The sequence below is a fragment of the Podarcis pityusensis genome (genome assembly GCF_964106645.2).
Source record: "Podarcis pityusensis genome assembly, chromosome: 9".
NCBI lineage: Eukaryota > Metazoa > Chordata > Lepidosauria > Squamata > Lacertidae > Podarcis > Podarcis pityusensis.
The window spans coordinates 55794203-55818919 of record NC_138034.1 but is presented as its reverse complement, the minus strand read 5'-3'; the positions used below and the strand labels follow the sequence as shown (position 1 = coordinate 55818919).

At 43.4% G+C, this 24717-nt stretch overlaps 1 protein-coding gene and 1 long non-coding RNA gene across 6 annotated transcripts in view; one reads left to right on the top strand and one right to left on the bottom strand.

Annotated features, from left to right (window-relative positions):
- The window catches only part of LOC308485094, an 840425-nt gene that overhangs the window by 7670 nt on the left and 808038 nt on the right, over window positions 1-24717 (top strand). The gene's annotated exons all lie outside the window — the stretch shown is intronic.
- Window positions 2108-24717, bottom strand: part of CENPE (centromere protein E) — a 38465-nt gene continuing 15855 nt past the window's right edge. For 4 of the 5 annotated variants that reach the window (XM_081020267.1, XM_081020268.1, XM_081020271.1 and 1 more), the window contains 17 exons: window positions 23982-24159; window positions 22531-22682; window positions 21436-21744; window positions 19676-19987; window positions 19060-19218; window positions 18080-18298; window positions 14557-15114; window positions 13680-13982; window positions 12982-13284; window positions 12366-12524; window positions 11804-11986; window positions 10164-10364; window positions 8115-8227; window positions 7330-7427; window positions 6053-6215; window positions 3972-4327; window positions 2108-2333 (listed from right to left, as the gene is read on the bottom strand). In XM_081020267.1, the coding sequence (XP_080876393.1) occupies window positions 2215-2333; window positions 3972-4327; window positions 6053-6215; window positions 7330-7427; window positions 8115-8227; window positions 10164-10364; window positions 11804-11986; window positions 12366-12524; window positions 12982-13284; window positions 13680-13982; window positions 14557-15114; window positions 18080-18298; window positions 19060-19218; window positions 19676-19987; window positions 21436-21744; window positions 22531-22682; window positions 23982-24159 (3885 nt within the window). In that variant the 3' untranslated portion in view covers window positions 2108-2214. The remainder of the gene's footprint in view (window positions 2334-3971; window positions 4328-6052; window positions 6216-7329; window positions 7428-8114; window positions 8228-10163; window positions 10365-11803; window positions 11987-12365; window positions 12525-12981; window positions 13285-13679; window positions 13983-14556; window positions 15115-18079; window positions 18299-19059; window positions 19219-19675; window positions 19988-21435; window positions 21745-22530; window positions 22683-23981; window positions 24160-24717) is intronic. The other variant, XM_081020269.1, reaches the window with a different exon arrangement.

The following is a 24717-nucleotide window of genomic DNA, read 5'->3' as shown; positions in this document are numbered from 1 at the left end:
GCATGTGTAGAGAGGAGTGCGAAAAATTCAAACTGAAATTGCTCCACTCACACACATTTAGTTGAATACTGCCCACTGCACTGAATAGCAATAAATTACTTCTAAAAAGAAAAAGATTATATGAATGTGCAAGCTCCACCATACTGGCTTTAGGAAGGACATGACTGAGAAAGTGCTACGTCTACCTATTTTAATTTTTATTACTATTGGCAGTTGCCAGCTATACTAAGGCGAATCTCAGGGAATGCAGACCATGCTGAGGCTTGTGTAAACCATCAGAAAAAAGGAAGCTTATTTCTATACCAGGCTAAACTCATTTACATCACAAGGAAACAAGCAGATTCTGCAACTTGCATACACTAGGGCATTGGCAAAATACATGTGGATGTTTGCCTATCAGCACACCAAATTAAAATCTTGCTTAGGCCTTGCTTCCAATTTTTATCAGCAATTTACAGTCATACATTATCATCTAGAACAGAGGTTCCCAAATTGTGGTCCATGAGCTTCATTCAGGTGGTCTGCCTTAATATTCACTTAAATTTTTAATTGTAATTTTTGTTGTTTTTTTATTTCCCATATTGTCGTTTATAGTATTATTTGAGTTCTATGGAATGCAAACTGTAGTACAATGAAACACAAGAAATCAAAGCAACAATAAAAATGCATTTAAAGATCATCTATTTACCCATCACAGCATGTTACAATTGCTACAACAGGCCGAAAAGCCATTAAATGGTGCACAAAGATCCTCAGCAATTTTCAGGTGATCTATGGAAGTTTGGGAACCAGATCTAGTAACTTTTTTTAAAAAATGCAACTGTTTTGTCTATGGCAGGCTTACCAACGGGACCCTGGAAGCTAACATGTGCTGTGTAACTCACCACTTGGTAACCTTGAGTTGCCTGTCTTATCTAGGATTTAGACTTCACATAGTTTTACTTCTTTAGAGGGAGGATGAACCAATTATCAGTGGAGCTGTAATGCCAGACAAACACTCAGCTTTCTACCACAAGTTTAGCATAAGGAAAAGTGTGTTCATGGCACAAGAGACTCAGTGATATTCTACTGGCCATGTAATTGGAGTGGATCATGCAGCATAACTTAGCCCCATCTCAGCTGTGTGAAGGGCCCTATGCATGTATGGAAGTGAGAGCTGGACCATAAAGAAGGCTGATCGCGGAAGAATTGATTCTTTTGAATTATGGTGCTGGAGGAGGCAAAAAGTGTTAGTGATGGCAACAGAAGCATCCTGGCATTAATAAAATGATTAATACAAGAGATGGAATCAAAAACCCTGATCTCACTTCTAAGTCATAGAATTTGATTTCCGAATCTATTGTAATTCAACATTTTTATGCTGCAGCGTCCTTTGATGAACTATGTGGCCCTTTCAGTTCCACAATTACGTGGTGTGCCTTTGTTCCAGAATAGCTACATGCTATTACAAGTGCCTAATAAAGTTAATTCCACTACCAGTTAAATGTAGTTCTTTTCAGTTCCATGCATGTGCGGGTACAACCCTGCTTCCTCTTGTAGAACATGGAGAGCCATCGGAATTAAGGAAGGCTGTGGAAAGTGATGGCTAAAAACAGGCTTTTAATAATTGCTGGTTGGAAATAAAAAGGAAGGCTTAAGCTGCTTGCAGTGCCTCTCTTTTCGCTTTTCCTCAAAAGATATAACAGCTTACCATGTACTCAAACTGTTTTTCCCATCTCACTGTGCAGAGTTTGCTAAGCTTGTGCCAGACTTGTGTCTGGGATTGGTGCAGGGTAAAAGAACTGGGTGGTGCTGGAGGAGACTTGAGAGTCCCATGGACTGCAAGAAGATCAAACCTCTCCATTCTTAAGGAAATCAGCCCTGAGTGCTCACTGGAAGGACAGATCCTGAAGCTGAGGCTCCAATACTTTGGCCACCTCATGAGAAGAGAAGACTCCTTGGAAAAGACCCTGATGTTGGGAAAGGAGAAGGGGACGACAGAGGACGAGATGGTTGGACAGTGTTCTCGAAGCTACCAGCATGAGTTTGACCAAACTGTGAGAGGCAGTGGAAGATAGGAGTGCCTGGCGTGCTTTGGTTCATGGGGTCACGAAGAGTCGGACACAACTAAACAACAATTCTTTATTTATTCTTTTAAAAACACATTAAAAATAAGTATGAAGTCAAAAGAAGATGGAAATCTATTAATCTGTGTCCACAAAAATATCAAGACAGCTATTGTGTCTTGCATTTAGAAACATCGTCATTGTTTGAGCCTGCAAACCACTGCTTATAATTTTTGTCTGTAGACTCTACTGCTCTGTCAGTGGACGGGACACCTGAAGACTTTGTGTCTGTTGGAGAAAAGAATAGTGGACATCTGTTTAAATAAAAATAGCTGCAATCAAGTACATGTTTTCAAGACATCTGTAATTATTAGAGACAACCAGAAGGCAAAACAATTGTTCAGAAGAGAATGACCATTTGTGGGTAGAGGGTTCTGGGCCTTTGTATAAAGCGTACCACAACACACACCATTAATCGTTGTGACAACTGAAGCTCATAAGCCGTACTAATTCAAAATGGCAATGAGCTGAACTTGTGTCATTTAAATTTGTTGGTGTGCTTTGTGTTAGATGTCCTGCAATTAAATCATGTCTTCTGTGCAGCCGAGAGCACGCTTTGGAGGTGCGGAGATGAAAAACTGTACTAGGAGTGATGTTTTAGGAATTACACTGCCAAGGCTGGCAAACGAGGGCAGAAAGTGCACTGCAACTATGCTAAAAACGATGCTTAAATGCTTCTCAACAGTCGCCTCTCTCAAAAGATGGTGAGATTTGAGATTTATACGAATCATAACAACCCCACTATATTTCAGACACTGAAATATTAATTTAGTACAGCTGCAGACTCAGTTTAAAGAGTCACAGGCAGATATGATTTGTACCCGGCTCAGTATTACATTTCCAAGTTGAACTCAAGTGCCAACAAATTGCTGTACTACAATGAAGAGCAGCATGACTGAGTGAGGAACTGAAGGAGGGAACAAAGTCTGCTAGCTATTGTGCTACAAGATTCCAGAGCCTTTAAAACAGAATCAAAACTGCTCCGGCAAATGGCAAAGCGCAACACATCAGTGTACTGGGAGAACCTTACAGCTTGCTTTAATGAAAGCAGTTTTAACTATGCACACCTGCTCCTCCCAAACCCTTGCACAGCCTTTCCTGCTTCTTGCTGTGGCATTTTGGCTAAAAATTTTATCACATCTCCGCAACATATGGGGAACTGTGGGCCAAAAAGCACACTGAACACTGGAATGCGAGAGATGGTGTAACTGCTATTGCCAGCTACTTTGGACCCACCAGAGCCGCCTATTCTGAGTGCGTGTATGAGAAGTAACAGAAGTTATTATTGATTATTCCTGCACTCAGGGTCATAGGCACCCTTGAAGCACTTTACATGGCTGATAGTGTGGCACTTTTCATGGGATTTGCATTTTTCTTAGAGGTTCTTCCTTTTCAGGTAGTATATTACAGCAAGGGAGAACAGACTTCAGGCTTGTGAGATCTACCTTTGTAAATAATAAACTTATTTACATCTCTAAATAAAAACGGTGGGCGAGGGGTTATTTTAAACTACCCTGTGATCTTAGAATGAAGGGCGGTAGATATTGATAGAAAATAATACCACTGTGTTTTCTGAGAACCCCAACATCCACTAATTGTAACATGCATGAAAGAACATGGTGCCCCAAGCAGCTGCTAAACAAAGGGATTTGTTCTGAGTGCCAGAAACAAGTCATTCCTGTGGTTCCTGCTTCATTTCGGCAGTCTTTTCCCCCCTCAGTGGGTGGGGACACAATTATTTCATTACTGCAGTTGTCCAGCTGCTGGAATTCACAAATCCTTGCCAATCTGCGGCAAATCTCCCAGAGGTCTCCCAGCAGATCTCAGTCTGCCTTCTGCACACCCCTGTATCACGCCATTACCTACCTTTAAAATCTCCTAAGCGAGAGTTATCAAAGAAGGTCGGACAGCTCAACAACACAGGAGCGGGCGTGTCCAGCGACAGAGCTGGTTGCAAGGAGCGCTCTCTACAGGGAGAAGATGGCAGCTCCGACATAGAAGGAGGCACCGTCTTCCTTGGAGATTTTAGCTGTTGCTCCTCGCTTGTGGGCTGCTGCCTCCTCAAGGACCACTCTCTACAAGGAGAAGATGGCTGCTCTGACACAGGAGGAGGAGCAGTCTTCCTTGGTGATTTTAGCTGTTGCTCCTCGCTTGTGGACCGCTGCCTCCTTGAGGACCGCTCCTTCCATTTCCTAACTTCCTCCTTCCAGAGCAGCTCATTTCTGGAACACAAAGGAGACACGTTGAAGAGAAGAGTCATTTTTGTGCTCTCAGCCTACAAAACCCACCCCTTACAAGCAGAGGGAAAGGCTTGGCTTCATCTAGCACAACAATGGGGAACCTCAGCCCTGGGGGTCAAAGGCAGCCCTCTGTGTAGACCACTCTGCCTGGCCCTTGGGGATCTCCCCAGGACGCTGGCCTTCCTTCATAGCCTTCTTGAGTATTTTTGCCTGCCTGCCCTTGCACTCTGATAGAGGCTTGGATGTAGAGGGATGTACAAGGGTGTTTAGAAGTTAGTGGCCCTCAGGCTGATCTACCTGAAGATATTCAGCTTGCTGCCACTGGAAGTCTTCTCATTCTAAATAGTGCCTCGCATGAAATTCTGCACATGACTCTCTGCAGTGGCCTAGATGAGATCAGTCCTCTTGTCAGACATATGATTGCTGCCTAAGATTTGAACTACTAGTTCCTATTTGGAGAAAAGAGGCGAGCTAGCAGTGGGAGGCCTGCTGCCAGGCCCCCTCGCTGGAGAGATCAGATTCTGCTTCTAACGTCCCACCCCCTGAAGCATGGAACTTGTTTCCACCTCCTCCCCTTCTGAATAGTGGCAGCAGCACTATTTAAAAAAACCTCTAGCATGCCTTCATTCAAAACGATGCAAGCTAAGTCACTGGGCTTTGGCCTGCTCACAAATTGACGTGTTGTGAACTGACACTGGAATAGACAAATGTATTCAATGGTATTGATTGGTTTTGTATTGTGTAGCTTGCCTTTCAACTCCAAGGAACACAAGGCAGCAGGCATGACTCTTCTCCCACACCCCTTTCCCTACTCACAACAGATCTGGGACATAGCTTGGGTCAAGAGGTCACGACTGAGCTTTGTGGCCGAGTGCAGATTTGTAAAAGGAAAAAAAAAAGCTATCCTAAATTCATGGTAAAAGTGGTGTCCTAGGTAGTGTTGCAGGAATTAATGTATAGGTGGTGGGGGGGGTTGCCCCTCCAGCAGATATCATGCACTACCAAAATCAGCACAATCACTTTTGTGACTTGTCCCCACAAAACACTTCATCAGAGTTTCTTCCTATCTATTCAAAGGGCCTCTGCTACACAATACCAAATGTAACAATTCACTGTTTTGCTCTGGTATTGCTGGCTGGTGTCCTTGGTTTTTTTGTCCAAGGGAGCCCTCAGATTTCTCCGTTAACAGTAGAAACACCTAAATGGAATGTGCTACACTTGTGGCCCCCAACTTGTCACTTGTGGGTACCATAGTGCCCCCTAAGACACACACAAGTGCTCACCAAGGCTGTGGATTAGTTGTTTGGGTTTTTTTGGGTGGGAGCACAGAGGTGTTTTTCATACTGGGGTGAGCTCTGTGAAGTGGGTATTTTCAGGTTCGCACAACAACTTTAGACATCCACATGTGTCCTGGTGGCCCAGAAAGGTTGGGGACCCCCATGCCAAGGCATGGTGCATTCTGAGAAGCCAGTCCACACCATCTGTATGCAACACGTCAGCCACTTACTGTGGTTCACCAGGCCGCTTGCTTTTGCAGCCCAAGGCAGGCTGGTAGCTTAGGATTCTGTGATTCATGGCCTACCAAACTTATGCACAAGCATATTTGTCTCAACAGAAATGCCACTGTTAAGAGCGTCACAGTTTTGAAGAACAGGCATGCAACTGATAGTGGGAGAAGAACGATTCCAGATAAACCTTAGGGCTTACTTTAACATAATCTCCAGTTTTTTCTTCAGTTGAGCATGTTCCTTTTCCAGTTTCACATGCTCAGATTTCAGCACAAGAAGCTGGGTACTTTGTACTATTCCACTTCCACCGCCACAAGTAATCGCTAGTGATACCTGAGAATTGTCTTTGTGCGGTGCTATTACTGAAAAAGAGGGTTAATGAAAGGAGCCTGTTAAAAACAAAAAACATCACAGTGACTGACAGAAGCAAACAACATGAATGGTTGGATCAGTCATAGGCAAAGTCCAGTCCTCCAGATGTCTGGGACTACAATTCCCATCATCCCTAGCTAACAGGACCAGTGGTCAGCGATGATGGGAATTGTAGTCCCAAACATCTGGAGGGCCGGAGTTTGCCTATGCCTGCGTTGGATGGTAACTGTACCATTTAAGAACTCTGCTATGCCTATGTGTGTCAGTTTCCCAGGTCTGCAGAGGTGCCTAGAAGGTGGGGATGCATATATCCTTAACACTGAATACACCCTTTTACAAGACAGCAGACAGAGATAAGAAGATTAATCAAAGATACAAATTTACAAGGTATATAGGTTCAGGCTGGGCATTTTAGCACAGAATTCTCAACTTCCAAAATTAAAGAACTCTATAAAATCCTGGATAATACAATTGTTAAGGTAAGATGCAATTTAAAAAATACCGATTTTGCAATCAAATCAACATAAGCATTGTGTCACATTTCAAGGGAAGCTTTCAGTTGGTTTTACAGTAATTGTAAGTACTTTGGAGACACAAAGGAATCTGTGAATACTAGCCTTACAGAGATGAAATGCTCACTTCTCTTGTTAGACATATCTTATTTATTGTGCTCCATAACTCAGAATAGTATAAGAGGCCTTTTTTACGATTGCCCATTTGGCTCTTTGCAGCATGGGGTCGCATTTCCTTGGTGGTCACCTTTTGGAGGCTGCACCGCAGTGGCAAGAAGGGCCAGTGGAAAAAATGGGCAAGATCAGAGGCGTGACTTGGAGGTTTGTACAGGAGGCTACATAACAGTCACACAGAGACTGCTACACACCCATCTTTCCATCCATGCAACCAAAAGGCATTTATCACAGTTCAAAGACACTCAAAGAGCAAGTTAGTGATGGGTATGGCCTGGAGAGTGTCCCGAGGGCCAGTTGGAGAGGCCTAGAGGGCCACATTTGATCCCCAGGCCTGAAGTTCCACCTCCTGATCTACACCTTTAAAAGACAATTGATACAGTCAGAATATGACTTTGCTCGATTGATATCTGCTTACCAGTCACATCCTGCTCTTGTTGCACTCTGCGAAGTTCTTCCTTGAGTTTTCTCAACTGCTCCTCTCTGTGCTCCGCAAGAGCTTTTGCATTAGCCATTCTGGAAAAAGAACAATAACGTGATTCTTCATTTTGTTTATAAAAAAGAAAAAGAAATCAAGGCTGCAATCCCTCCCCCACCCCAAAGCCATAACTATACCTGGGAGCAAGCTCCATTTAACACTCTGGGGCTTCCTTCCAAATAGGTATGCATAGGGTTGCTCTGCAAAAGTGTTGTTAAGTACCTATGAAAAGCCCAGTTGGATTGGAAGCAAAGGCCTCTCTTCCCGTTTCCCACTGTGGGAAATTTATTGACATAAAGCTGGAGTCAACCAAGAGCCAAGCTGTGCTTCATCAAACTTTAAATACTAACTTTTCTGACATATGTTTTCAGAGGCCAAAGCCTACTTTTGTCAGAGGCCATCATTTCCAATTGGCTTTTGAGGAAGAGAAGAATCAGACAGCAGTAACTGCTACCTCCACTCACTGCTGCTCTCACCAGCTAGATGGGGCACCTCCTCCCCATCAGTTCCATCTGCCCCTTAAAGAACAGACAAGAGGGCCACCTGCTTAGGGACCAATGTTGTCAACTAGGCTCCCCTGAGTTAAGGAGCCAGTGGAGTCCAGCTTAAGCCCCAGAAGTCCAATCCCCAATCCTGTAAGGCTAACAATTTCCAGGGAAGTTGGATCTCCAGACTATTACTCAGGGGCTACGAAAGAAAAGCCAGCTAAGTAAAACAGGACTTACTCTTGATCAAAATATTTGCTCTGCTTCATTCTTGCCATGTCTGCTTTAGCAAGCTGAGTTTTGAGGTCCTCAATTTCGTCCTTGTTTGATTCAGCACCTTCATTAAGTTTGGCCTAAAATTAAGAGGAAGGCAAGAAGACGTCTAAGCAGGAGGGGGAAGAGTTGCTATGCATCCTTGGCAAGCAGGTTAATCTCGAAAGCTACAGACAATAGTTAAAAATAATCAACAGTTTAAATGCCAGATGAGAACAGGCTACCAGAGTTGTACAGTAGCAGCAGCAACTTCCTCCTACTAGCCAAGATTAAGAATTATTCATTTAAGTAAACTTATACAGCCTCACACTTGGGCTCTAGTGCATTGGCTAAAGGCACCATATCTGTCAGCATATACAAGGTACAATGCATTCTTGTGTTTTGCATGGATTTATGAAAAGCCAGTGTTGATTCATGGTTAGAGCAGGGGTGGGAAGCTGCTCTGTTGGATGCACAAGGCCACCTACTTGTCAATCACCTGATGGTTGTTATGAAAAACACTGTCTACAAAGCAAAAATGAATTCAAAACCATGGCTGCAATTGGACAAAGCCAGAGTGGTACATGTTCTAGTTAACTCCTGCTGGGACTACTGCAATGCGCTCTACTTGGGGCTACCTTTGAAGGTGACCCGGAAACTACAACTAATCCACAATGCGGCAGCTAGACTGGTGACTGGGAGCAGCCGCCGACCATATAACACCGGTCTTGAAAGACCTACATTGGCTCCCAGTACGTTTCTGAGCACAATTCCAAGTGTTGTCCTTTAAAGTCCTAAACAGCCTCGGCTCAGTACACCTGAAGGAGCGTCTCTACCCCCATCGTTCAGTCCGGACACTGAGGTCCAGCTCTGAGGGCCTTCTGGCAGTTCCCTCACTGCAAGAAGTGAAGCTACAGAGAACCAGGCAGAGGGCCTTCTGGGTAGTGGCGCCTGCCCTGTGGAACACCGTTGCATCAGATGTTAAGAAAATAAGCAACTATCTGACTTTTAGAAGACATCTGAAGGAAGCCCTGTTTAGGGAAGTTTTTAATGTTTGATCGATTAAATTATTTACAGTGGTACCTCGGGTTAAGTACTTATTTCGTTCCGGAGGTCCATTCTTAACCTGAAACTGTGCTTAACCTGAAGCACCACTTTAGCTAATGAGGCCTCCTGCTGCCGCCGCACCGCCGGAGCACAATTTCTGTTCTCATCTTGAAGCAAAGTTATTAACCCGAGGTACTATTTCTGGGTTAGCGGAGTCTGTAACCTGAAGCGTATGTAAGCCGAGGTACCACTGTATTTATTTATTTATATTATTATTATTATTATTTTGGGAGCCGCCCAGAGTGGTTGGGGAAACTCGGCCAGATGGGTGGAGTACAAATAATACATTTATTATTATTGTTGTTGTTTAGTCGTGTCAGACTCTTCGTGACCCCATGGACCAGAGCACGCCAAGCACTCCTGTCTTCCACTGCCTCCCGCAGTTTGGTCAAATTAATTATTATTATTATTATTATTATTATAATTCCTGGGTGCAGCTGATCCCAGTAGGGCTCAGAAACCCACTTTGAGCTTCTGGCTAGTCCTTTCCAGTTGCGTCTATCTGTCCCCACATCCAGCATCACATATGACATTGGGTGTGGGGCAGGTGGCAATACATTGGGGAAAGACAGCCTCGTGAAGCAAACTGGGACCCCTGCTGGGTCTAATCTGGCCTGCGGGGCAGAGGTTTCCAATGCCTGGGGTTTGAGTGCTGGCTTTGGACCAGGTTCAAACCCCCACTTAGCCATGAAGCTCACTGGGTCACCTTGGGCCACTTACTATCAGTGAACCTAACAGCATGAGGATAAAATGGAGGTGGAGGAAGACATGCATGCTGCCTGGAGCAGATCGGGAGAAAGGTGAGTGGAGGGAACATAAAATGTTGTAATGAACGTAAACCAGTATTAGGTTCTTTGGAGAAGCTGCACTTCCATCTGTAATAGAAAGCATGAAAACAGGAAATGGATCTCTTAGGAAGTCAGTGCATACCTTGAGAGTTTCTTGCTCTGCAAGTGCACTTCTTAGGCTGTTCTCCTTCTCCTTTAATACAGCCCCAAGACGGACCGCATCATTCTTGGCCGCTCGCACTTTCAGCTCCATTGCCAACTGGGCAGCCTTTTCCCTTTCCTGGAAATTTCTTCTCATTTCACTCATGGCATTTTCCAGCTCCTGGATTTTCAGCTTCAGACTCTAGTTAGAGAGGAATAGCAGTTGGAGGCATCACTGATGACAACTGAAAATGCCATTGAACAGAGGTGGGGAAGACCTGACCTAATGCCACTGTGATGTCGGGTGATGTTATGCTTTGAAGTCCTGATCTTTGGGACTTCAAAGCACAGCAAAGAACTTTCAAACAGCCCTTTGAATGCATCCCCGCACTGCTTCTTAGTTGTAGTTTCTTCAGTACAGCGGTACCTTGGGTTAAGTACTTAATTCGTTCCGGCGGTCCGTTCTTAACCTGAAACTGTTCTTAACCTGAAGCACCACTTTAGCTAATGGGGCCTCCCGCTGCCACCAGAGCATAATTTCTGTTCTCATCCTGAAGCAAAGTTCTTAACCTGAGGTAATATTTCTGGGTTAGCGGAGTCTGTAACCTGAAGCATATGTAACCTGAAGCGTTTGTAACCCGAGGTACCACTGTATTGCGTTAAGCACTTCAACTTGCAATGAAGCAGCAGCAGCAGCAGCAGCAGCATGAGGTTGTTTGAAAGCCCTTTCCTCAAAAAACCTCCCTGCTGCTCCTGAAACCTCTTTCAAGCAGAGACTTGAGGGTCTTTGTTTGGGAAAAGGCTTTGTAACAGCCCCACATTGTTCTGTAAACCTCCAGTTTTCAGACAACAGCATTAGGAGCGAAAAGTGGTATCCCCTGAATGTATGATGTAAGGCAGGTGGGCTGAGGTTCCCCAAAATGGCCTTGTGCACCACATGTGAAGTCCTGGTTGGCCACATTTGGTTCACAGGCCAGAGGCTCCCAACCCCTGATATGAAAGGTATTTCATAGATCTCATAGAATTGGAAGGGAGTGGGACCCCAAGAATCATTCTAGTCCAACCCCCTACAATGTAGGAATATGCCCTTACTGTCCCTTACACTGGGATCGAACCTCAAACCGTGGCACTGCCAGCACCACGTTCTAACCGACTGAGCCTTGTTCATGGCAACTCAAAATATTTCTCAGAATGTTGGGCTTTTAAAAAGGAAGGATAACCTAACAACAATACAGGTGATCGGGGTGGGGGGACACACCCACCCACTATTTGTACCCCCAGCCTCAAACAAGAGTCACATATTTCCTCTGTTTGCCCCACCAGAGTATGCATGAGAACACAGCATCCAGTTTGCCCACTTTCTCAATCAGAAGCAAACAAAAACAAAGTCGGGCAAAGAGAACAATGAGGTGGTTTTTGCATTTGGTAGACTTCAAGGGAGGTGATGCTGGGCTGCAGCAGTCACCCCCCCCTCCACAACACCTGGGCCTGGCACCCATCACTACGTTTAACGGGATTAGCTTCTTTCACACAAGAGCCAACCCCAGTGAAAGTCACACTAAGCAAATCCTCAAAAGATTTGCATCAGTGTGTCCTCTCACAGTCCTGAGAAAAACCAGAGTAATATAAATGAAAGCACACCTTCTGTTGTTCTTCTGTTGCTTTTAATTTATCCCCCAGCTTATAGTTTTCTTCTTCCAAGGCAAGATTAGCAGCCGCACAATGTGTTTGCTTTTCTTTCAGTGTATTCAACTCTAGGAGCAGTTCTTGGATTTGCTCCTTAGATGCTTTCAGGGCAGCTTCAGCTTTTCGGCAGCACTCAGCCTGTTTAGTATATAGAGATTGAGATTAAAGTAAGGCCTGCAATGCAATATTATTCATATAGATCATTCATTATCTGCTCCAGGCTTCTGGCTGAACAGCAGGTTAAAATGTTTTAAGAAATAATAGCTTAACTGCCATCAATACGGGAAAGATCCCACAATAATATCCCACGTATTTTTGTTCTGATAGATGTCATCTTATTCTGTTTTTTTTAAGCTCCCAAGCACTGAAGTTCAAAGTCAGTTATAAATGGCCCCTTCTCTCACAATGAAAAACCTCCTACTTTGAGCTTTTATTTTTAAGTAAGAATTAATGAGAAGGAAGGTGGCCCATTTTGAATACTCAAGTGTTATTAAAAAAATAGGAAGCATTTTCTTACTTCTCTCTTTTGTTGATTAGTTGTCTGGTCCAGTATCTCCTGGAGTTCTGAGGCCCGAGAATTCTCATCTAAATTTCTTCCTTCTGGTTCCTCTGCCATTCCAATAGTTCCTTCCTTATGGCTAATGCTAAGCTCGAGTTGTTCTTGCAGCTTCAGATTCTTTAAAGACGGAACAGCCACTGTTAAGCCACCAATAGTCGTTTGTGCTCATGGTTTTTCTACAATATCAGAAAGGTCGCTCTCTTAAAGGGGTGGGAACCTCCAGACGAGGGGCCTCATTAGGTCTGGCAGGCCTTCCCATCTGGACCATGAGACAGTTTCAGCCACACAGTGCCCACCTGTCTTCCACCTGACATCATACACATGCCAGGTGTGCAGCAGGTAGATACAGGTAGGCTGAAAGGGTTTGCAGGAACTGCTGATTTGCCCATCCAGTTTGATTTCAAACTGTGCGGGGAGAAAATAGGTCAACTGGTTGATGTCAGGCAATTGACAGCTGGGCACCCCCCCCCCCATCAAATATGCCACATGTAGTGTGTGGAAGACATGGATCCAGTCCACTGACTGAATCTCATTCACTGCTGTTGGTCTAAAGGTGTTAAAAATGGCCTCTTACATTTGCAACCATCTTCTCTACGCTCTCGCCAAGGCGGTGGATAGTCCGGATCATGTTATCCTTCTCAGTTTGAAGAGCATCTACTGTGGTTTTCAAATCCTCTTTTTCCCGATTTACAGTTCTGAAGTCCTGCACGGCGCTGTGAAGCTTCTGAAGCAATTCTGCTTTCTCCTTCTCTGTGGCTTCTGTCTTGGACTTCAGTTGCTCCATCTCATTCAGACGTTCAGCAGCCGTCCGACTCTGCTCTTCCCTCGACTCAAGCAGTTGCCTCAGGTCAAGATTCTTTTCTTCTAGCTGTTGGACCTGAGTCAGGTTTTATATAAAGAAACACTCATCAAGCAAGTTCTGCTTTCTTAGTTTTATGAAGAGTTTACCTAGAATGATGGAACCTGGAGCTCCCTTTCCCTAATGCCCAAACCCTTCTCCCAGTTGCCTGCTGCCAGGGACACTATATGTTGGAGCAAGAAGACTCATCCCCTGCCACTAGATTTGAAGCAGAAGCCTTCCCTCAATAGCTTACAAGTCCTCCTCTTCCCATATTTAAGGCCAGCTTTAGACCACCAGCTCCATTTCCACTCCACCAGCTGTTACTTTGCCAGAATCAAACTTGCTTTCCAAGGTGGTAGGGGTAGAATAGGCCAGCTAGCTAAAGGAAGCAAACTGCTCCTTCCGCCATTTTGTGGCCCACAGCTACTTACCATTGAAGTAGTTGCTTCCAGAAGTCTCTGGAGTGACTCACTCTCAGTTTGGAAAGCTTCCCACTTCTGCTTCAGGGCATCCATCGCCTGGATTAGGGATTCTTTCTCTTCTTCGCTGCTGCGAAGCCTTTGCGCCATTTCCAACTTCTCCATCTTTTCAGCCTCAAGTTCAGATTCTCTGGCCTTAAGATCTGCGTCCAGCTGCTTCATCACACTCTGTTTCTGCTTGGCTTCGCAGAGCTCTTCTTTCAGTCCGAGTAGCTCCTCTAGAGCTCTCTCGTCGTCTTGCTGCTTAAGAGAAAGCTTTCATGGGTTCAAAATAACCGTTAATTTCAGAACCCTGTCACTTTTCAAGATCAGTCTCATTTCTGACTAACCATACAACCCTTATGGCTTCAGGGCCTGTTCACTCCTAGCCTCAAGCTTTTTTACTCTCACCATGGTGTGATATAAGAATAACTTTTCCTCTACAGTGAGTTGGGAGGGTGTGCGCACAACCTCTAGGCCCATTCCCCATTTCATCCTGGTAATATTCTGGAGCCAAACATGCATCTGAACAGGCTCCTGGCCTCACACGGGCATGCACAACATTTCCCCAGTCTGTGCACATTATTTGGTCTATGAAAATCTGCTCTCAATTCTTAGAACTGTAATTAACTTGTGATGGTAGGATATCCAACTGGTAAAGATTTCTGGCTTGCTTTCCCCTTCCATTAAAAGACCAGCACAATTATGAAAGTGCAAGCTATAAAAAAGGACCAAAACATTGGGAAGGAAAGGTTGGTTGGCAGATACACTTTTGCAATTTTACAAAGATCAATAAACTGTAAACAGTAAAAAAGAAAAATGAACTTAATAAAAACTAATAATATTTTACCATTGATTTCGCTGCTTGCATCTCTTCCTTGATGAGATCCCTCTCCACTTGGAGAGCATCCAATTTGTCCTTCAGGTAATCTCGCTCCTGGGTCAAGGCTCTCATTGCTTCTTCATGCTCATGAAGCACCTCTGTTTCAGCCTCTTCTTTGGCAAGCTTCCCCTGTTTTTGGAGAACATCCAGCTTCCTCCTCAAATAATCTCGTTCCTGGATTAAGACTTCCATTGCTCCTTCATGATTATGAAGCTTCTGAGCTACATCCGCTTCAATCTTTTCCTTGATGAGATCCTTCTCTATTTGGAGACAACCCACAATGTCCTTCAAATTATCTCGTTCTTGCATTACGGCCTTCATCGCTTCCTCCTGCTCATGAAGTTTCTGAGTTACTGTCAGCTTGTCCATTACCTCAGCTTCAATTCTAGACTCACTAGCTTCTAATTGCTTTCTCAGTTGTTCCATTTCAATCAACTTCTCTAGAGCTTGGCAGAGTTCTTCTTTCATACGAAGTCTATCCTCTTCAGTGTCTCCTGTTTGCAGCTCTTGGATCTTGCTATGTGGCTTAAGAAAAGGAAAACGGGCAAGATGTCAGCGAAGTGCTCTAGCTCTGCAAGTGTCAATATTCTAACTTTATCCCCAAAACGTTGTAAGAACCTTTAGCACACCATGTGGTCAGTTGTTTGAATTCTTGTAAACTTGCTTGCAAAAAGCCATTTCAGCTATTTAAAGTTTATCTAAAATTATGGGCTGAAACTTAAAAATTCCAATTTAAATATCCAAGACTAACTTAATTTATCAGTTTCTCTCAAAGACAGACTCCAACTTGTGTCTGACCATCTGTGCACATCACTGTAAGTCATGACTTACTGTAGATGAGCAAATTATGTCTTCTTTGCTCTTTTTTTTTAAAAAATATTTTATTAAGGATTTTCTTGTTTTACAGAAGTGTAGCGCCTCGTATTTTTTTTTTCATGTAACATTTTTACAAATCCGTTTCATTTGTTGAGGCATTAGGGGGAGAAGAAAAAAGAAAGAAAAAAGAAAGGGGGGGGTGGAGAGAGGGAAGATGGATGGGGGTGGGGTCGGGTGGCGGTGTTTCTATTATGTTTAATGTATGTAGAGTTTGGTGTCAGCGTTGCTTGTGTTGTTCACTTGTGTTCCTTTGGTGGTGAGAGAGGTTGGGGTTGGCCTAGGGTGTGATTGTTTGCTTGTGATTGGCTGTGGTGATCTTTGTTTTCGTGTGTGAGTGAGGTGGGTGGGTGTTTTGGATCATGTTAGCCATATTGATTTGTATGCTGTTGGTGGATTATTGTCATCGTCCTGTTGGGCTGTGTATGTGATAAAGGGGAGCCATACCGGGGTGAAGGCGTCTTCTTCTGTTTGTCCCCGTGTCAGTTTCAGTTTATTAGTTAATTTTTCTAGTAGGGCTGTTTCCCATACTATTTGGTACCATTGGTCCATGCTTACTCCTGACAGGTCTCTCCAGTGTCTGGTTATGGTGCTTCTGGCTGCTGAGAGCAGGCAGGTTATGAGTTCTTTGTGGTGTAAATGGGCATTGTTGTCTTGGAAGATGTTTAGTAGGGCCAATTCTGGGGTGATGTCTATGACTTGCTTAGTTATTTTACATATTTCTTGTATGGCTGTTGTCCAGAATAGTTGGATTTTGGGACATTCCCACCACATGTGGAGGTATGTGCCTGTGGAGGTGCACCCTCTCCAGCATTTTGGTGAGGTTCCTGGGTGTATTAGCGCTAGTTTCCTTGGTGTTAGGTACCACCTGTAGGTGAGTTTCAGTGTGAGTTCTTTTCTTTTCGTTGATATGGATTTGAAGGGGGGTTTAGTCCACATTCTGGTCCATTGAGTGGGGTTAATCTCATAGCCTATGTCATTCTCCCATTATTTTTTGATTGCGTCTAGGGGATTTGCGGGATTTTGGAGCAGTATTTTGTATATTGCGGATACCGTCCCTTTACTGTTTCCCTTTGTTGTTAGGAGGAGGTTTTCAAAGGTTGTCAGGGGCCTAGTTGCTGCTGATTTTACTGTTGGGTTGTTTAAGAGGGCATGTAGTTGGTGTTGTGTTAACCAGGGCATTTGGGTGTCTTCTAGTTTGTCTTGTATTTCTTGTGTTGACAAGGGTTTGTTATTTTTATAAAAGTCTATTAGGCGATATAAGCCTTTGGTTCGCCAGGTTTTTATCTTGAGGTTTTGTGCTGCATGGTGGAATAATGGGTGGTACGCCAGGGGGATTAGTGGGGATGGGGTTGGGGATAGTTTGCCTATTTGTGTTTACCATGCTTTGAGCATGGTCTGTGTGTACCTGTTAAGTGTTGTGGGAATTTTCTTTAGTTTGTTTGGGAGGAGTGGGTATGTTGTGGTGCAGGTGTTTTCAATTGTGTCCCTCTCTAGGTGTACCCATTGTTTTGTCTCATCTTCTAGTATATATGGGATTATGTGGCGTATTTGGTTGGCATTGTAATATGCTTCTATGTTGGGGATTCCCCATCCTCCTTCTGAGGTGGGGAGGTGCAGGTATTTGGGGCTTATTCTTGGTTTTTTATGTGAGAAGATGAAAGAGTGTAGTTTTCTCTGCCAACTGCGAAGTTGGGTTGAGGGGATCCAGATTGGGAGGGTTTGGAATAGGTAGGTTAGTTTTGGGAGTGTGATCATTTTGATCATGGCTATTTTGTCTGAGAGAGTGAAGTTCATGTTATTCCATCTCTTTAGGTCTTTGTTAATTTGTCGCCACAGGGGCTTGTAGTTGTGGAGGTACAATTTATTGAGGTTTCTGGTTATTTGTACCCCTAGGTATCTGAACTTGGCGTGGCAAAGTTTTATTTTGGTGACCTTCGTGAGTTCTTTTTGGGTGTGAGGAGGGGTGTTGAAGCACATAGCTTCTGACTTTGTAAAATTTACCTGTAGGCCCGACACCATTGCAAATGTGTTGAGTTGTCTTCTTTGCTCTTCACTGCTAGTTCTGGGGTAAGGGGAAACAAACCATGACGATAAACCAAGGTTTGTTTATGGTGTACCAATCATGGTTTGTTTGTGGTTTGTTTCCAATCTCCAGTTTGTTTGTGCACAGTAAACCTTGGGTTATGGCTTGACATGACACTAAAATGCCAACCTGTAATACACAAATACAGGTGTATCCCTGTAATACACAACTGCCTTGCGGAATATCTTTGGGAGAAGAAAAGGATAAGGAGCAAACACTACAAAAATCTGGAGTGGAGTCCCTAAGATGGCTGGATGGTGCTTTGCACGCCTCCTTCTGGCAACTCCTGCTGCCATGTTGGTGCTAAATGTATTGCTCTGCTTCTCTTTGGACCGCATCAGTGAGGCCAAGGGGGGGGGGGGCCTCTTGTCTTCTGGGCAACCCAGGAGCTCCATACACACTGCCCAGGCTTGCTCCTAGGAAGGTCACTTCTGTGCTGTTAACAGTGTGATTTGACTTCACCCCTGGAGGTGTATTCCATTGCCTCTCAGGACAGACTGATGCCAACAACAAGCAATACACAGCAATTACCAGCTGACTGCTTTCCAGGTACCAGTTCTTTTGCTCTTGCAGACTCTCCAGTTGTTGCTTTAGCAAAGTCTTCTCTTGCTCAAGGGACAAGGTTTTCTCCTTCATTGACTGAAGCTGGTTATTTTCCTCCAGCTTGATTTCCTCTGCATCCCCGTCTCCTCCAGTTAACAGATTTTTCTCTGTGTTGAAGTAGTCCAAGTGCTCTGTTAACTTTAGTATCTGCAAGATGAAACACAACATATTTTTCTACCCTAGAAAATGTTTCAATCAAGGCAGGTGAACAAACAGTGATCAACAATCCAGTGCAGAACATTCAGAGATGTTTGGCAAGAAGAAGAGGGCAGTGCTAGAACAGCCCTGCTGAATCAGACCAAGAGGCTTCTTGAGTCCAGAATCCTCTTTTCCCGTAGCCGCCAACCAGATGCCTCTGCAGAGAAGGGTATGAGGGCATTATTCTCCAGCAACCAGCATTCAGAAAATTGGTGCCTCTGATGCTGAAGTTAAGATATACATGGAAGTCTGTACTTTCGTGCCTCCATCCAATATAGCACCATTTCAACAATTATTCTACAACATCCCAAACTTTCTAGCAGCGTTTAACAGCCTCTGATGTCTTAACATGTTACAGACCAGCTAAAGTACTTTAAGCTTTAGATAGTCACCATAGAATACAGGTGGTGTTGCCTTAAATGGGGCTTGTCTCAGAACTGAACCCAAAACATTCACACTCAAAGCAAAAAGGGCCACAGCTCAGCGACAGAACACTTGTCTTGCACTCAGAAGGTCCCAGATTTAATCCCCAGCATTTGTAGAGAGGGCTGAGAATGTCTTCTGTCCCAAAACCTGGTGAGCCACTTCCAGCCAGCAAAGACAATAATGAGCTACATGGACTAAGGATCAAGATTATACAGGGCATTTCTTATGCTCCTAATTATGCTCCAACCTAGACCAATAAACTTTGCAACTGAGACAGATGTTACCTGTTGCTTCTGTTCTTCAATAGTGACCCCTAGAGACTCTTTAACACTTGAAATCTGTGATTCTCTCTCCACAATGGCTTCTTCCAGTTCTTTAATTTGCTTCTCACAATGCTTCAGAGAATTTTGTGCATTTCTCAGTTCTTCTTGTGATTCAATGTTCTTTTACATTAAAAGCAAAACAAAAGAGATACATGCATTAGAGTTCCCATGACATACACATCCTTGCAGTAGTGCTATGAATTGTTCTGCTACCCTTTTCAAAGCTCTCTAGTTTGATGTAGGGACAGATGAATTAGCCACATAATAATAATAATAATTTTATTTATACCCTGCCCATCTGACTGGATTGCTCCAGCCACTCTGGGAGGCTTCCAACACATATAAAAACAGAATACAATATCAAACATTGAAAACTTTGGTTCCATGTGAGTTGATAGGTATGTTCCATCCCACATCAAACTAATTACAGCTTTTAAAGGCTAAAACCAGAACTTTGATATGGAGAAGCACTGGTGTGGTATGATCACATAATGAAGTCCTGAAAGGTCTGAACGATTTTCAAATGCAGCATCATGTACAACACATTGCAGTAACCCAAGTGGGAGGTTTTGCTTACCATTGACACAGTCTCTTGGATATCTTCTTTGATCTGATCTCTCTCACGTCTGAGAGCCTCCTCTTTCTGCTTCAGGTCATCTCTTTCCCGAGTCAGCGCCTGCATCTCTTTTTCACTCTCTTGGAGCCTTTGAGCTAGGCCCAGCTTCTCCATTTCCTCAGCCTCCATTTTAGATGCCCAGCTCTTCAACTGGTCTTTGAGTTTCTCCATTTCACTCAGTTTTTGATGTGCTTCATCAAGTTGTTCTCTCATACCAAGAAGCTTCTCTTGCTCCAAGTCCTTTTCTTGCATCTCTTTGATCTTGCCAGAAAGCTTCGTTATTATTATTTATAGAAAGACAGAAAGTACTTTGACATTAATAAGTAAGAATGAAGCTCAAATCCAACTTAAAAACACTAAATTTTGAATCTTGTCATTAAAAGGGTTTTTATAGTGCTCCTTTCCCCCCACAAAAATTTTTGTTACCTGTGGACAATACTGATTTCAGCGAAGTTACACAGTCCCAATTCACATGTAACACTAAGCCAATTTATGCTTACCAAGAATGAGCAAACTTGTGGGTTTCTGGAGTGAAGATCATGGCAACAGCTCTCCTCTCCAGTACTGCTGCAGCTGAACCCAGGGCTAAACCATGGTTTGGCCTAGTGTTGCACGTGAACCAGGCTTTGCAGTTTGCTTCCCCCAGACAAACCACAAGCAATAAACCAAGAATATGCATTGGCTATAAGCTCATAGATTATGCAGAGCAAGACAAACCACAAACCCAGGTTTGGATTCAACGCCAGTTTAGTCCTGGGTAGCATGAGAGCAGCAGGACTAGGGGAAAGAGTGCTGCTGTCATAAACTTTACTCCCAACAACCCATATGGCACGTTGCTTTTGCTAAGCCATGGTTTCGCTTCGTGTTACATGCAAACCTAGTCAGATTCAAACTTGGCTCAAAGTAAGTAACACAAGGGATCTAGTGTGCTCCAGTAGCCTAAAAAGGCTTACCTCCTGCCAAATTGCAAAAAAAGAAATGAGAGAGTGTCAAAATTCTGCTAAGGAGCAGGATACCCTAGAATAGAATTTATTCCTGGAATTAGTGGTTGCTATTTTGTGCGTGCACACAGTAATATAATTATAATAACAACAATAATTTTGTTATTTATACCCCGCCAATCTGGCTGGGTTTCCCCAACCACTCTGGGTAGCTTACAGCACATATAAAACATAGTAAAAACATGTTTTGTTTACAAAAAAAGAAAATATATCTGCTGTAGTAGCTACCAAAAATAGCAATTCCAAGTCATATTCCCACCTTGTTTTGAGAAGCTGATGGGGATTACATGGAACCCAGTTCCATGGGTTTGGTAGCTTCGCTTTCCCATTCATTCCAAAAGTGGTCAGTTGGGCTCCTTCTAGCTTAGTAAGTAAAATGGTCATTTTTTAAGTGTGTAGAGAAAGTGAGCACGCACAATAAGGCAGCCAATTCCAGAATTGTGGGATTGGTTCAGGTTTCCTTAAAAAAAGTAAGTTTTAGAAATATTTCAGAAAGTGGTTGTGATCAAAAGCAACCTCGTTAGTGTAGTAGGGTTGAGCACTTTGTGTAACAGCGCATTTATGTGCCAGGCCTTGCTGCAATGTAAGGAAAAACAGAAGCAAGGAGACAGTACCAAGGGCCCACTCAACTTTTCAACAAAGACTGAAGTGAGGAAATGTTTGCATCAAGAAAAGCCATCAGCTGCTGTATGAAAAGTTGGAGAACCAGGAAGGACTCACCTCTTGAGTCACTTCATGAATGGTTGCCTGTAGCTTGAGGTTTTCTTCAGATAGAAGATCTAGTTGGCATTTCATCTGCTTGTTTTCTTCTGATGCAGTCAAGAATTTCTGCTCCAGTTCATCACAGTGACATTTCAGCTCTTGAAAAGCTAGGTCATTTTGGCGCATTGCTTCAGAATTTACAAAATCTTCTTTGGATTTTAGCGCGATAGTTGCTTCGCACAGCAGTCTCTCCTTCTCAGACACTTGAGCAAGCAGCATCTCTTTTTCCGAAGCCAGAGAAGCAATCATTTCGGATTTTTCAAGCACCTATATACACATATTTATTTATATACACAGAGTATGAGCGTGTAGTAGGCAGCTATTAGCATCTCAGCTGTGCTTTATAATATGCGTTCTAGCTGAATGAAGGCTAAGTTTGGTTTTTAGATGTACTTTGCTCCCCTGAACTGGAAGAAAACCTTCAACAAGAGACTAGAGAAAAAAGCTTCAGGTTGACAGGTGATGACTGATCCAATTACATAGCCTAGTAGGGAACTGAACCCAAATATCCACAGCAATATTTCTTTATTACAAATAAACAGACCTCCCCTGTTATAAAATATCAGGGCTTTGTATAATCAACTTTACAAAAATACACCATAAAAGCAACACAGAATAATCATAAAACTGACTGGCTCATCTTAGAAAGTTTAAACCACTGAATAGGCCTATTGATTAAAAAAAATAAGGCACCTGAAGGTTGGTAGCAGGGATGTTGAGGGAATATTTCATGGCATGGGACTGACATCACTAATTGCCTGACCCCTAGCTAAAGCTAGTTGGGTTTCTGAAACATGGGGGACACCTAATAGAATAAGCTTTCAAAAAATTAAGAGGAATGCAAGTTCTGCAACTGCTTGTGATGCCAGAACTTTTTATTGATTAGAATTATTTACAGAAGTTACTGTAGTAGAAGCACCCCAGTCTTCCAGCAAGGATGATTAACTATATTCTGGGTAGAATTTTTTTCCTCTCTCCATAAAGTTAAATGGGCTAAGAAAGCCCTGACCTAAGATACAGCTTCATGGAAGCCCACATTTAATTAGTTTTTACCTCCTTCTGGAAGATTTCAGTGTCAGGTCCCGAACGGGCTTCTAATGACGCAGCTGCTTCTTTCCTTAAAGTTGAGTTCTCTTCCAGAGCTTTATTCAGTTCATCTTTTAAACCCGCAATCTTCCTTTCCAGTTCCATACATGAGAGTAAGTCTGGGGGTGGGGGGAAGTGGAAAGATTTCAATGGATAAAATTGACAAAAATTCAGTACCACTGTGTTACAAGCAAACTCTAGATATATATAGTTCTTGCTCCGTAGTTCTTGGCTTCTGTGACAATATCCCGCTAAAGCATGCACCCTTTCCACCAGTTTATACCCTGGTTTCTGACATGCAAACCTCCTTGAAAGACTCTACTTGCCTATGCACCCCTGAAGCTCAATTTCCATCTTCTCGTGGGGCTCAGCCTAAACCCACCAGTCCATTTATCCCCCTCCCCAGTGTTTCCCCCCCTAAAAAATGTTTAGGGGTACTCTCATTTTGACTCAAGAAAATCACCATTTTATAGTTCAAATTGGGAAAAATAAATGAAGTAATGGACAAAAGTACAACGATTCACAAAATGTTTGGGGGTATGCGTCCCCCTGTATCCCCCCAGAAAAAACAGCACTGCCCCTCCCACAGCCCTTGCTATGCATCTCGTTTTCAAAAGCTTACCCCCCCTCTAATTCTCCCGCCCGCCTCATAGCCCTGATGTTAAGGGGCAGCAACTACTTTTATTTTAATTCCACGCAGCCACTGTCTAATGCCTGAATTGCACATCAGTAAAGCATGCCATCAGGACATAAACTGACTGAGAGCCATGAGCCTAAAGTCCCCAGTCACTAAGGTGTCTGCCAACCAAGTCCATAACTGGCTGGAAGGATGCAAGGGCAGAGAAGGACAGAGCCATAAACCTCTCCAGGGTTTTTTGTTTTAATCCTGCTGCACTGTATCAGGAATGAATGGTCAGTTGCTTTACATCAGGATTGGCTAAACGAACCAACTAATCCCAGTTGAGATGCAGCAAATAATTAAATAATTGCTTGTTGACCATGCCCCTTGCATTCAGCCTGCCTTTAACAGGGACCCAGACTTTAATGTGGCAGGACCTGCCATGTGGAACTTTTTGCCAGCAGAGGTTAGGCACGAGTCAACCCCTGCTTTCTCTTAGATGTCTTTTCAGAACTGCGCTGTTCAGACAAACCTTTGGGATGCAAACTCTGTGTAAAACGTGCCTAGATATTTTTTCATTTACATTATTGTAGCATTATGTTTCTGTGTTGTGCATTGCCTTGTTTTTTATTAAAAGGGTGCCTTATAAATATTTAAACTAACTTTTAGGGGCCTGAACATATGTGCCACCAGTTTTAATTCATAAAAAGTAATAATTCCTCAGCTATCAGAAGTTCAGGAAAAAGCCCGATTGTGCGAAGAACCTTCTTGTTCTATATCAATTCCATAAAAAAGGTACCATTTGGAACTCTTCCCTCCAAAAGCGATGCCAGCTTTGAATTTTCCTGCAGGTAGTACTGCAATTCTTTCTGCAAGTCAGACTGCATTTTCTTGTAGGCGACTTTCCCAGAATCTAACTGTCTTCTGTAACTCTCAATGTCTTTTTCCATTTGCTTGTACGTATCTGAGAGCTGGTCCTAGATGAGAGCAAGTTAAAATGCCATTACCCGTGTCCATTTACGTGCCACGACAGTGGCAGATTTGTACCCAGTGCCACGTACTTCAGTAGCACTATCCTCTCCCTCTTCCAGATTGTATTAGCACTGTTATCCCAGCCCACATCACCCCAAGGAAGCATCACTGAGATTCTACTAGGAAACTAGCAGAACTCACAGGCCCTACTGGAAGCTTATTATTTTAATGTATTTCCTAAGCTGTTGCCATACTGCCCTTCATCAAAAATGGGCCACAGGGCAGTTTACATCTGATTTAAGGCAATAAAAAGGCATACACACAAGAAAAGATAAAAAATTATCATAAATTGCATGAAGGATGTAATTGGCAGCAACACAACTCAGAAATTACTTCACCCACTAGCCTTTTAAAACCTGACTCCAAAAGGTGAGTTTTGACCTGGTTTCTAAGCAAATATAGAGGCACACCTCAGTGGGGAAGAAATTCCCCAGACATAAGCCACTAGGAAAAGATTTTTTGGTCTCCCCCCCATGCTTATATCAGGTACTGACAAAAGGCCA